The following is a 14,625-nucleotide window of genomic DNA, read 5'->3' on the forward strand; positions in this document are numbered from 1 at the left end:
TCCCCTTCCTTCCACTCTCTCTCACATCAATGGAAAATATCCTCGGTGAGGATTACAATTATTAATAATTATTATTAATTAATTAATTCATCAGAAAACAGGCTCTGTCCTGTCTAGATCCCTATCTAATAATAGACAAACATGGTAATTAACCATACCTCCGCTACGCTTCCCATTGGCTAATCAGCAAGATATGCAAATTAACTGCCAACAAAGATGGCGGCCGGCAGCCATGCAGCTGAAGCGAGCAGGAGGCTTGCTTGCTCCAGTGATGGAGGAAGCCAAGGTTCCCCGCCTGCCGCGGCCCAGCTCTGAGCTCCGGAAGCAACAATGTTGCAATTATAGAAGCTAAACAAACCCCAGATACCTGCTTTCAGCCGGCAGCAGGCTCAGAGCTTAGAGCGCCAGTGATGGCAACAGAGTTTCAATTATAGAAGCTAAACAAACCCAGATACCTGCTTTCAGCCAGCCACTGCCTCAGAGCTGGAGCCAGGCCTCAGAGCTGGAACCGGCTCTCAGCTCCAGTGACAGCTATACAAGGTAAATAAATCCCAGAATTAAAAAAAAGAAAAAAAGGAGAGGCTGGGAGCTTCACCGCCCGCCAGCCTGAAAACAGCCCTCAGCCCCTCACCCAGACTGGCCAGGCACCCCAGTGGGGACCCCTACTCTGAAGGTGGTGTGACCAGCTGCAAACAGCCATCAGCCTGTCATCCAGGCTGGCCAGGCACCCAAGCAGGACCCCCACCCTGATCTGGATCACCCTTCAGGGCAAACCAGCTGGCCCCCACCCGTGCACCAGGCTTCTATCCTATATAGTAAAAGGGTAATATGCAAACTGACCCTAACAGCAGAAAGATTGGGAATGACTGGTCACTATGACACACACTGACCACCAGGGGGCAGACGCTCAATGCAGGAGCTGCCCTCTGGTAGTCAGTGGGCTCTCACAGAGGGGGAGCTCTGCTCAGCCACAAGCCAGGCTGCCGGCTGCCAGCACAGCGGTGGTGGTGGGAGCCTCTCCTGCCACCTCAGCAGCGCTAAGGATGTCTGACTACAGCTTAGGTCTGCTCCCCGCTAGCAAGTGGACATCCCCCGAGGGCTGCCGGGCTGCCAGAGGGATGTCTGATTGCCATCTTAGGCCCAATCCCCTGGGGAGCAGGCCTAAACCACCAAGTGGTCACCCCCGAGGGGTCCCAGACTGAGAGAGGGCAAAGGCCGGGCTGAGGGGCCCCCCTCCCCCCGAGTGCACAAATTTTTGTGCACCGGGCCTCTAGTTTATATATTAAAAAATTCCATCATTTTGATGTATGTACATATGTGCTTTATGTTTTTCATTATTTATTTACCACAAGTAAAGGTCAGGCATTGTTATCTTTATTTTAAATTTGTTTTACTGTTTCACTTCATTACTGCTATGTATGTGCTCCCTGTGAGTATGTAGGTGCTTACCTAGGTGGATTCCGACTTACGGCAAAAATCGAGTTATGTTGTACCATAGGAACTGATCTCCAATATAACCCCAGGACCTACTGTATAGGAAATCTCCTTGACCAGCCTCCCCTCCCTCCCCCAACATCCTCCTGACACATCATTCTAGTTCAAGGGGGATGATTTGGACAATGTCGGAGACATTTTAGGTCGTCACACTCAGGGGCAGGTTGCAACTGGCATCTAGTGGGTAGAGAGCATGAATGCCACTTCAAAATTCTACAGTACACAGGCAACTTCTCTTTCTTCCTCCCGCCCCCAACAAGGAATTATCCAGCGCAATGTCAATAGTTTCACTGTTGAGAAATTCACATCTAGTATAAGAATAAAGAAGCCCACTGTCATTGAAATTAATTATTCATAATCGGTCATGTTTTCATTTATCTGGCCCTTTGAATAAATGACTCTTACCTTCTAATTCAAACACTACAAGCATTCACTCAATATATATTTTGCATATCCAAATTAAGCTATCCTTTCCTGTTTTTTTGTTTTATTTTGTTTGTTTTTTACACTATGAGACAGGGCCAGTGGTTCTCAACCTTCTGGCCCTTTAAATATAGTTCCTCATGTTGTGACCCAACCATAAAATTATTTTCATTGCTACTTCATAACTGTAATGTTGCTACTGTTATGAATTGTAATGTAAATATCTGATATGCAGGATGCTCTTAGGCAACCCCTGTGAAAGGGTTGTTTGACCGCCAAAGGGGTTGCGACCCACAGGTGGAGAACCACTGGGGTAGACTCATCCAAAAGCATCCTGGTGTCTTGGCTTGGATTGTGCCTAAAGAGCGATTTTGAAGAGACATTAAAATATTTCCAAAACTTATAATGAAAGCTCCATTTCAAGAGGGCAGTTTTGAAGCAGTTTTAAAAGAGCATAGACTTATAGATGCAGAGAACTGACTGATGGTTGCCAGAGGGGAGGAGAGGTAGGGGACTGGGTGAGAAAGGTGCAGGGAGTAAGTAGTACAAACTGATAGTTACAGAATAGTCACGGGGATGTAAAGTACAGCACAGGGAATACAGTCAGTAATATTGTAATAATGATATATTGTGCTAGGTGGGTACTGGTAATATCAGGGGGAACACTTTGTAAAGTATACGATTGCCTAACCACTATGAGGTACACCTGAAACTAATACAATATAATATTGAATGTCAACAGTAATTGAAAAACTAAAATTTAAAAAAAGATAGCAGTTATAACGCAAGATTTTAACTCCCTTGTTTTGAAATTGCCACGGATATAATTCAACAAGTATCAAAACAAGGACAACATTGATATGAACAGTGACAACAGGAGGTTACTATTGTCTATCTAAACACCTTGAGGGCAGTCTGGTGGAGATAAACTGAGATTGACGGGAATATCAACTGGTTGCAGAGTCAGCACAGATAAGCAAGTGGGAAGGGTCGCCCTTGCAGAGTCCTGATCTAGGCAAGGGTCAGGGACAGGCAGGTTGGGATAGTTCAAAAGTCCTTGGCAATTGCATCAGTGCCCTGTTCAGGTTTTAATCCCACCCCTTTCTTGTCATGATCTACTCTATTAGTCAGTGTAATGTTAGCTCCATGTTGTAACAACCCCACTGTCTCAATAATGTCAGTAGTTCAACGAGTGTATTGCAGTGGTTCAGTTTTTGGTTTTGTTTTGGAGTGTGTGTGTGTGTGTGTGTGTGCGTGTGTGCGTGCGTGCGTGTGTGTGTGTGTGTGTGTGTGTTTCATGTCTCTGTCCTATGCAGGCCAGCTGGCTCTTCTAGGCCGCTCGCCTCCACATGGTGACTCAGGGACTTAAGTTCTTTCCATTGTGGTCTCTGCATCTCAGAGTCCCTTATTTCTGACCCATATATGAGAAAGAGAAACCTTACAAATGATCAAGCAGGAAAGTTAGGTAATGGCCCTAGAGTGGCATACATCGTTTCTGGCCACATTCTGTATTCCAGGGCTATACAGATGGTCCCAGAGTAGCTGTAAGGGAGCCTGGACAATGAAGTCTTCATGTCTGTTCAGAGGGAGAATGGGATTGGTGAGCCTTGGCTGGTCTCTACCTAAATGACCTAGAAAATTAAGTGGGGCCCTAACCAGTTTGGCTCAGGGGATAGAGCGTTGGCTTGCGGACTGAACGGTCCCAGGTTCGATTCCAGCCAAGGGCATGTACCTTGGTTGCGGGCACATCCCCAGTAGGAGGTGTGCAAGAGGCAGCTGATCGATGTTTCTCTGTCATCGATGTTTCTAACTCTCTATCCCTCTCTCTTCCTCTCTGTAAAAAATCAATAAAATATGTTTTTAAAAAAAGAAAAGAAAATTAAGTGGGGCTGTTTTTATCCCCAGATTCTCAGTAAAGAAGCTGCACCAGAGGAGAAACAGTGCCCCAGCTGATTTCAATATGATTCAACAAAATAGGCAACTGCATTTTATCTCCAGGTGATCTCGGTACCATTCAAACAACATAATCCATCTCTGTGACTCTCCTGAAAATGAACTGCAATTACCTTTCTTAATGGGCACAAAAAAATCCTTCAGCATCAAGGTTTTACATTTCTCTTGTTCACAACTGGGTCATCTGAATTTACCACTGTAATCGGCTATGATTAGGCTGTAAAAATAGTGTTTAGCTTCAAATCCTTGTATCATTCTAGTTGATATCATAACAACTAGAAGCTGATTATATAGTGTCTACTGTGTTCTTCAGATTCTCTGCCTGAAAGGTAACCAAAACTTCAAATTGAAGGAATGTTTTTTATACCTTCATTGCAACCTCAATCAGATGTTTAATAACTGCTTGGTGATATCTTAAAGTAGGTGGCATCAGAAGACTCCTGGGTTGAATTCTGGGTCCTGGGACTTATGACTTTGGGAAGGTCAACTTCTCTAAATATGACTTAATTTTATATACCTGCATCAGACTATAATTGCTGCATAACAAATTACCATAAACTCAGTGACTTATGCAACAATGAAAGTAGCAACAACAACAATAGAAACTCATCTAAGTATGAGTGTACAAGTATATTGTGTTGATTTTAAGGTGTTTATAGAATTACCAGTTGAATAAATCACAACATGTACAGACATGGGAAATTAAGATCTTTGAAGTTCTAGTGCTTTGCATCAGGATGGACCCTGGCATCATAAGCCAACATAAAATCAGAAATATGTTTCAAAATTGTATGTAAACGTATGTATTTTTTCATCAACTTGATTACTCAATATCTTACTGCAATTATTTATCTTAATGGGTTTCAAATTTCCTTAATAGTTACAATAGGCAAAACACAGACTCTAAAATCTAAAATCCTAAAAATGACAGGAAAGGAAAATCAGTGAATTAATTTAAAAAATTAAAGTACAAAAAGCAAAGAATGTGCTGACATGTAATCAACTGACTCCCATCCCCCTATAATCAACATTGTCTTACTTTGTATTATAATAAAAAAGATATGTAAATATCCCATATTTTAAAGTACAGAGAAAAAAATTAAGCAATCCCTGCATCATTCTCATAAACATAAACAATTCTATACTAAATGTATTCTTTGTGTTTGCTACTGCATTAAATATGGAATTTGGCTGCTGGTCCAGAGGCTGCATGGCCTGGCTTCTTTAGTCCCACCGTGATATTATTGAGAAAAAAATCATAACATTCGTTTCAAAAGTACCTTGTCCGTGTCTGAGATAAGGTATCATTATGCTATAAAATGTTAACTTAAGAAGAGTCACAGGCCTAAAGGGCAATGCAGGGCATTTGGGGCTTTAGGGCTCTTCCTGCTGGAGGAGCTTCCACCTCACAGAGAGATCAACTTCCTCATCAAAGTCCTCCAGCTCCTGCTCCTTGGAGAGCTCCAGGAAGACCTGCCGTGGAGGAACAGACAGAGAGAGGGTGTCACACTGCCTCCTGGAGCTCCGAGTGCGTGCAAAGGGTATGCACACATTGCACCTTATATTCTATGGGGGATACAGAAATCTCTAAGGCGGACCCACCTGCTCCAGGGTGGACTGTGACAGGCTGTACTCCTCCAGGTCGAAGTTCTGTTTAACTGCACAAGGATGGATGGATGGGCATTAGGAAGTCATGTATTTTGGATCCTGAAAGTTGTACCAAAGTCACATATAAAAAGTACTAAGAGGCCAAGAGGAGGAGGCATCACTCATCCCCAGAAGCTGTGGTCAGAGGCTAAAGATGGGAGGGGAGAGGGTCTCATCAAAGAACCCACAAAAGCACCCCACAAGAGAAAGGGAGTCAGGCCCTGCTGTCATAGGACAGCACTAATGATCAAATCAAGCTTTGCTTCCATGTTATCTCCTCTCTCCTCCCCTTATACTTGACCTAGAGAGGCCTAAACCATCAGCCTATGAGTAGAGGTGAGGAGGGTAAGAAGAGAGACAAAACTGACCATCCTACCTCCCTAGCTTCAAGTCTTCAAATCTGAAGGAAGAAGGGGGCATGGGAGGCTCTAGTTTCCCTGGAATTTGCATTAGCCCAAAGCGATCTGATTGTATGCAAGAATGACTCTATGTAGCAAGGTAAAGAAATAACAATGGGGCATGCCTTTTGCTTCCAAGCTACTTGGAATTTCAATACATGCATTGCTGCTGAGAATGTAACTATGGCTAACTTAACATTTGGAGAGAAAAACACTAGCTTAGGACATTTCGGTATCTTGTAACAGGATAGGAAACTGATAAAAAGTTGTTTTTACCCCCTAAATCAGGACTTCCATTTCAGCAAACTAAGCACATCAGAAGGCATTTGAGGAGGGAGGGGACATTTTTGAAAACAGAAACACAGGAAGGCCCTTAAGAAAAAGCTCCATTGTATTCCAGGGAGGCAGCTTTCTTGGAACATCTCTCTCCCTGCTTCTAATTAATTATAAAATCCTTCCTGTTGATCAGACCCCATTGTGGGAATCCTTCCCACCGGAATGCTGCAAAATTGGTCGAAAGGCCAAAATGGTCTGTGCGGTAAATGGACCCATAGACCACAGAGTGAAGGGAGTGGCAGAATCAGGAGGTGGAAAGAAGCCCTGTCTGGGGCCATCCTAAGCTTAACTCCAGGGGAAGGGTCTTTTCAAGAACTAGGATGCCTGAGGGAGGGTTCTAATAACTGATGACAGGCAAAAAAATAAAATAAAAATAGACAAGTCGGAAAGGAAGGTGTTCAGCTTTGAATGTGTCTGTTTCCCAGAGTCTTTTAAAAAATATATATTTTTATTGATTTCAGATAGAAAGGGAGGGGGGAGAAAGAGGCAGAAACATCAATGAGAGAGAATCATTGCTTGCCTCTTGCATGCCCCCTACTTGGGATCAAGCCCACAACCTGGGTATGTGCTCCTGACTGGAATCAAACCTGGGACCCTTCAGTCCTACGCTCTGTCCACTGAGCCAAACTGGTTAGGGCTGTTTCCCAGAGTCTTACCTCTAAATAGTTGCTCTTACCGATCTCTAATTTGAAGAAAGCCTGCGATAAAGGTCTCACATCCTCAACAGGCAACTTATAGACCATCAGGGAGGAGTACCTGGAAGGAAAAGAGTGAGGCTGAACTCCGGGCCGTAAGAGCACAATCCCTGACAAGTGAATATCCAAAACGGAGCAACAGTCTGACAGATGTGAAGTGGTATCTCACTGTGGCTTTAATGTGCATTTAACTAAAGAACCAACCAACCAACCAAAGAAAACGGAAACAGACTCATAGATACAGAGTCTGTTTACATTCAGTATTATTTTGGGTCTACAGCATAGTGGTTATTATCACAGGAGATAAGAGCATAGGCCTGCGGACTGAAAGATCCCAGGTTCAATTCCGGTCAAGGTCATGTACCTTGGTTACGGGCACATCCCCAGTAGGAGGTGTGCAGGAGGCAGCCCCGCCCCTACCTTTCTCTTGATTCTCCTGGCCCCACCACAAGTTACTTGGCATTGTCTAACCCAGCGGTCAGCAAACTCATTAGTCAACAGAGCCAAATATCAACAGTATAATGATTGAAATTTCTTTTGAGAGCCAAATTTTTTAATTTTAAACTGTATAGGTAGGTACATTGTTATTAACTTAATTAGGGTACTCCTAAGCTGGTCTTTGCTAAAAATGTCCTCAATCTGATTGAGGTACGTTGGCTGAGGTCAACCCCTTCCAACTCTCCCATCCGCACTCGTCTTGTATACTTGTTTCGTCTATCTCCTTTCCTTCATCCTCTCTAGATGTCCAAACCATCTCAACATACCTTTCTCCATCCTCGACACTACATCTTCTTTCACTCCACAACATTCCCTAAAATTAACTTAATAAACTTTACTTAAAGTTTTAAGTCAACTTCGCACTGTACGTGCGCGGCCGCACTTGGTATTTTGTGGAAGAGCCACACTCAAGGGGCCAAGGAGTCGCATGTGGCTCGCGAGCCGCGGTTTGCCGACCACTGGTCTAACCTATCTGAGCCACCAGGGCCACTCATTACTTGATAATGTTACTGATAATAAAAATGCTAAGAGACACCATTCAGCGAGGTGGACTGCTGCCTGGCACTGGATGTTATACAGCTGATCTCCTTGAATGGGAGTGGCTTCACCCTCTAAAAGACAACTGAAACGAACTAGGTTCATGTACTGGTTAGTACCTGGCACCTTCCCTTACAGAATAAGTTTCCAAATGAGCATTTTGCTCTCTTGTTTCCCTCCTGTGGTAGCCCTTGGGTTCAGGACTGTCTCTAGTAATTTTTCCCAATGACCATAAAGTAAAAAAAAAAAAAAAAGAATGAGAAGATAGAAAATAAAACCGAGACCAAGGTGAAACAGAGCACCGCCTGGACTTACCTTTCCTGCCGAGCAGCCTGGGGGAAGAGCCTCAGGATTTCGCTGTGCAGGGGCTCCACGTGGGCGAGGGTCTTCATCTTCATCTCCAGCAGGTAATCCTTGCCAAATCTGCTCTTCAGGTGCTGGATGGAACCGATACATCTGGAGGGATGAGGAGGAGGGAGAAGAGGAAGATGCAATATTTGAGGCTTGGGATTTGCTGCTAGCGCTGTCTCAGGACTTGGCCATCAGACCCTGGTCAGGTGGTCCCAGTTTTTCACAGTGACCTCTCTGCCCACTGACAAACTCTACCAGCCATGCACATGGTGGTCAAGTGTGGGCTTGGGCGGACACCCACCTCAGCCTCCCGGACACCATGATGGCCACACGGTCACACACGGCCTCTGCCTCGGTCATGGATTGGGTGGTCAGGAGGGCGCCCCTCTCAGTGTTGTTAAAGCTGGCCCTGATCGCCTGCCTGAATGGAAAGAAAAGATATGCATGGGAAGCATACACAATGACATCCAGAACCCCGCCCTCTCCCCTACCTGTGAATCCTAACGTGAATTACCATTCTCACGAGAAGTGGGACACGGGGAGATTGTGTTTTATTGTGTCACACAGATACACCATAGCTACTTAAAAGATCAATTGAGCAATTACAATACTCAGAGTGAGTCTGTTTGGGCCTGACCATGATTAATTTCCCTTTAATGAGAAATAGCAAGATGTTTTTGCAAAGTATTGGCTCCAGTGATGGTGAACTTTTTGCGCTCGGCGTGTCAGCATTTTGAAAAACCCTAACTTAACTCTGGTGCCGTGTCACATATAGAAATTTTTTGATATTTTCAACCATAGTAAAACAAAGATTTATATTTTTGATATTTATTTTATATATTTAATGCAATTTAACAAAGAAAAATCAACAAAAAATTTGAGTTCATAGGTTCACCATCACTGGGCTTTACAAATGATACTCGGGGTTGTTTTTATTTTGTATTAAGAGACAGTGTACAGGAAGGGGCCACCTTGCTTTCTGTAGAGGCATGGAGTTGGTGGCCACGCCTCTGGGCTGGGATGAGCTAAGCTCTCGGGGAGTCGGGGAAAACGGGGGCCGAGCTGGAGTTACAGCTGCTACAGGGGTGGCAGTTGGACCATTGCTGCTGCAGGATTTGCAGTCTGTTGTGTTTTGTTTTTTTAAAAAAATATATATTTCTTGATTTCAGAGAGGAAGGGAGAGGGAAAGAGAGATAGAAACATCAATGATGAGAGGGAATCATTGATCGGCTTCCTCCTGCATGCCCTACACCAGGGATCAAGCCCGCTACCCAGGCATGTGTCCCCACAGGGAATCTAACTGTAACCTCCTACTTCACAGGTTGATGCTCAACCACTGAGCTATGCCAGCTGGGGCAGGCCATTGTGTTTTGCAAGCCACGAAGTATGTGGAGCCTCAAGTCAAACAACACTTTCAAAGTCTACCAACATCTGCCTTCAGTGGTGGCTATTACACATGGGTTTGAACCCAACATAACAAAATGGGAAACAGAATTCACATAGGGTAAGCCCTACTGCCAATAAAGGAAAAATAAGAGATGCGCATTAGTGAATTATGCTTTTAACCCTCCTAGACGATCCCTTCAATGAAGCTGAAGGTTCACTAGAAGGCCAAGCCAAAAAAAAGTGAACATATAGGATGAAAAAAGTTCTTATCATGTTATGTACACGAGTACCAGCTTTTTATAATAAATGGTCCGCAGCTACACATTTTAAAAATGATTTTGCACAAAATAAGTCAAAGCCTTGGATAAGTTTCCTTTTAAATTTGAGGATTTAAAATCAGATTATAGAATATTTAGAGATGAATGCTTAGTAATTATGGATAAATACACACTATTTGAATAGAACTATGATTCATTACTCATTTAGCAAAGAATTGGGTACTTATTTCAAGGCAAAGAGAGCATGAACATCTCTGCTCTCACAGAACCCCAATCTAATGGAGACTGAAAAACTGGTAACAGAACATGATAACTATTATGATGGAATTAGTGATGGTGAACTTATCTCATTGGGTACAGAGAGCTGGCTCAGCTGAATTTAAAAGTGAGTAGCCATGCCAACTGGCATGGCTTAGTGGTTGAGGGTTGATCTATGAACCAGGACATATGCTTGGTTTGGGGTCTCCATCTCTAGTGTGGGGTGTGCATGGGCAGCCGATCAATGATTCTCACTCATCATTTTTGTTTGTATCTCTCTCTCCCTCTCCCTTCCTCTCTGAAATCAATACAAATATATTGATTTAAAAAATAAAAGTGAGTAGCCACAACTTTGACCTAAGAAACTGATATAAGTAGGTATATGTCCCCGACAGAACTCAGATTTCACACGTTAAAAACTTGATGAAAAGTAAAAAACATATCAAAACAGCTTAAGGGACAATGTTCACAGGAGGTAAACACTTCACAGATTTCCTGCCAGGCATCCACACTGGCCCTGACCCGGCGGTGCCCCTCACCACATCTGCTGCTGCCCCAAGGGGTCCATGTCCGTGGTCGGCTCGTCCAGCAGCACCACCGATGGGTTTCCCAGGATGCTCAGCGCGAAGCACAGCTGGAAGGAGAGGAACAGCGCATCTGGCACGGATCTGGGATCTGTGGGCCTCGCGGGGTAACCCCAGCCCCAACCCTACCTTTCTCTTGATTCCCTCTGACAAGGCCTTCACAGGGCGCTTCTGCTCCTCCTGCAGCTTGAGCGCCTCCACCAACCTGAAGCAAACACAGTGGGGGCTACAGGCTTCTGACAACCAGGACACTTAGTGGGAGAGGGAGCCACACAGGGCCAGGTGAAAACAGAGCTCCGAAATGCGGTTCTGACATAGACGCCTGGCCATGTTGCATTGAACTGGTTTGACGCCCGCCCCCCAAATTAGTTTTTCCCTTTGAAAGATTTGAAGCCATTTTATGACATGCAAATAGCTGTCCTATGATAGTTTACACTTAAGTTTTAGTATTTTTGATAAATTTACCAATACATACTTTGTTCTTTCCATATTTAAGATGAGAAAATAGAGGAGAAACCAAGATGGCGGCATAGGTAAACACCGGAGATTGCTGCCTCGCACAACCACTTCAAAAATACAACTAAAAGACGGAACAGAAATCACTCAGAACCACAGGAAGACTGGCTGAGGGGAAATTCTACAACTAGAAGGAAAGAGAAAAGCATACCGAGACTCTGAGGAGGTGCAGTGCGGAAAATACAAAGGTGCGGAGGTGCATGCGGAGCGGGCTGGTGGCTGAGGGCGCGGTTGTCTGTTTCAATCGGGAGGGAGTCTCAGGCTCTGAGCTCCAGTTCCGAACGTGTCTCTGGGGACCCAGACTCAAACGCAGAAGCGGGACTGTCTGGCATCGGTCGGAACTCGAGGGCAGCTTTCTCTCCGAGGTTTGCAGCGGTTGCTGGGACTCTGAGAGGCAGAGCCTCTGGAGACGGGACTGAGAGCAGCCATAACTGCTAGCTCCACCCACCCTGTAGATCCCCTGGGACCTGCCCCGCCCAAGCCCTGCACAGAGGCATTTGCCGGATAGCCTCAGGCAAAGGCTACATTAGCACCTCCCTAGAGGACAGTAGTTCTCCCACTGCAGACACAGCTGATTCGCACAGCCAGTTGGCCTGGAGGTCAAGTAGTAATTACCTACAACAAGCAAGGCTTAACTACAACAAGACTGCACACAAAGACCACAAGGGGGTGCACCAAGAAAGCATAAAAAATGCAGAGACAAAGAAACAGGACACAAATGACAGAAATGGAGGATATAGAGTTCAAAACCACACTTTTAAGGTCTCTCAAGAACTGTCTAGAAGCCGCTGATAAATTTAGTAAGGCCCTGGAAAAGACTGGGGAGACCGCTGAGAAATATAGTGAGATCCTCAAGAAATCTAATGAGACCCTCGATATTGTGATAAAGAACCAACTAGAAATTAAGCATACACTGACTGAAATAAAGAATATTATACAGACTCCCAACAGCAGACCAGAGGAGCACAAGAATCAAGTCAAAGATTTGAAATGCGAAGAAGCAAAAAACACCCAACGGGAAAAGCAAAATGAAAAAAGAATCCGAAAATACGAAGATAGTGTAAGGAGCCTCTGGGACAGCTTTAAGCATACCAACATCCGAATTATAGGGGTGCCAGAAGATGAGAGAGAGCAAGATATTGAAAACCTATTTGAAGAAATAATGACAGAAAACTTCCCCTACCTGGTGAAAGAAATAGACTTACACGTCCAGGAAGCACAGAGAACCCCAAACAAAAGGAATACAAAGAGGACCACACCAAGACACATCATAATTAAAATGCCAAGAGCAAAAGACAAAGAGAGAATCTTAAAAGCAGCAAGAGAAAGAAACTCAGTTACCTACAAGAGAATACCCATACGACTGTCAGCTCATTTCTCAACAGAAACTTTGCAAGCCAGAAGGGAGTGGCAAGAAATATTCAAAGTGATGAATACCAAGAACCTACAACCAAGATTACTTTATCCAGCAAAGCTATCATTCAGAATTGAAGGTCAGATAAAGAGCTTCACAGATAAGGAAAAGCTAAAGGAGTTCATCACCACCAAACCAGTATTATATGAAATGCTGAAAGGTATCCTTTAAGAAGAGGAAGAAGAAGAAAAAGGTAAAGATACAAATTATGAACAACAAATACACATCTATCAACAAGTGAATCTAAGAATCAAGTGAATAAATAATATGATGAACAGAATGAACTGGTGATTATAATAGAATCAGGGACATAGAAAGGGAATGAACTGACTATTCTTGGGGGAGAAAGGGGTGTGGGAGATGCGGGAAGAGACTGGACAAAAATCATGCACCTATGGATGAGGACAGTGGGTGGGGAGTGAGGGCGGAGGGTGGGGTGGGAACTGGGAGGAGGGGAGCTATGGGGGGAAAAAAGAGGAACAAATGTAATAATCTGAACAATAAAGATTTAATTAAAAAAAATAAGATGAGAAAAGAAAATAACATGTTAAAATCAGGAAAACCAGTTTGTGATCGCAAATCTCCCCATTGGGGTCTGGGTCAGCGTTGAGTCTCCTGGGAAATCTTGAGTTTCCTGTGAAGGCTGTCACTCCAACTGACTTCCTGGACCTCTCAGGTGTGTCCTCCTCCTGCCCCCCTCCCCCCCACCCCTTCCCCCCTTGTACCGTGTGATGGTGACCGTGGCATCTGCTTTCCTCAGCCCTTTCACTGCAGCGAACACGTCCAGGTGCTCTCTCACTGTCAGGTTGGGCCACAGCGCATTCTCCTGAGGACAGTACCCCAGGAACCCCAGAGGGTCCCCTTCACTGCTGCCTTTTAGTAGCACCTGCAGATAAAACTTCCCTCTCAGACTCGACGGCCTGCATTGCTCCTCTGTGTTCCCATGACATCTTTCTCCTTACAAAACTAGAAAAACTAGAGAAATTCTCCGAGCTCATTGCCTCAAATCACCTGCAACCATTTTGCATTGGAAGAAGGTTGTCAGAGTGTAAATACCTGGCAACGAACAGATATTCAGGGCAAGTGACTTTAGGTAGGGCGATCCGAGAAAGCCTGCCTGCTGAGGGACCATTGCAGCAGGAGGGTGACAGGGCGCCTGCCCTGGAAAAGGCCAGGAGTTTGGGGTAGAGCAAAGCCCTGTGGAGGGATGCTGCTCAATGTGCTCTCAGACCCCAGGCTACAGTAGGGGATCTGGAGCCGAGTGGTCCAGGGGAGAAGAGAGAGATATGATAGGAGGGTCGTGGGAATCAGCAAGGAGAGGTTTCCTTCCAGCCACAGTGCAGTGAGAGGTCACTGAATGTATTTCAGCAGGACAATGACCTTTTATAAAGATCTCACTGACTGATCTGATTCAAGCTGGTTTCATGACACCCAAATGGTTATTGGGTTTATAATTCAGATCTCACGTAACCTTTAGACATATTTCATTCCAAGATCTCAATGAATGGTTACCTCTTTTTTTGCCCCTGCTTAAGGAGAAATAAAATATTGATTTTATTTCAAGGGGGTGCTCTCAACTGAACTAAGCACTCCCATTAGGCTGGCTGAGCCACCAACATCACCCAGAGGCACCTTTCATGAACACCTGCTCTCACCTCAGCTTCAGAGCAACTGTGAATATGTTTCCTCCTTTCTCTTTCCTGGGACACCTGCCAATCACGTTCTTGGTGGTCTTCCCCTTGGTGGGCGTGACCACCAGCCCCTTTCCCATGGTGGAGGTGCACAAACCTCTGCCTTAGGATTCTGTTCTCCACTCCCCCCACCCCGACATACCTTCAGAGGAGCTCTTAAGGTTAC

At 44.7% G+C, this 14,625-nt stretch overlaps 1 protein-coding gene across 1 annotated transcript; it reads right to left on the reverse strand.

Moving 5' to 3' along the window:
- Positions 1-4,508: 4,508 nt before the first annotated feature.
- Positions 4,509-14,539, reverse strand: LOC102418758 (ATP-binding cassette sub-family A member 8-like). The gene is made up of 9 exons (XM_014450771.2): positions 14,489-14,539; positions 13,494-13,654; positions 10,968-11,043; positions 10,794-10,888; positions 8,634-8,753; positions 8,297-8,437; positions 6,928-7,007; positions 5,473-5,528; positions 4,509-5,343 (listed from the first exon to the last, which is right to left on the reverse strand). The coding sequence occupies exons 1-9, from the start codon at positions 14,537-14,539 to the stop codon at positions 5,245-5,247; spliced, it is 879 nt and encodes a 292-aa protein (XP_014306257.1). The 3' UTR covers positions 4,509-5,244.
- Positions 14,540-14,625: the final 86 nt, after the last annotated feature.

This window comes from Myotis lucifugus, unplaced genomic scaffold, assembly GCF_000147115.1.
Source record: "Myotis lucifugus unplaced genomic scaffold, Myoluc2.0 scaffold_3648, whole genome shotgun sequence".
In the NCBI taxonomy this organism is placed as follows: Eukaryota; Metazoa; Chordata; class Mammalia; order Chiroptera; family Vespertilionidae; genus Myotis; species Myotis lucifugus.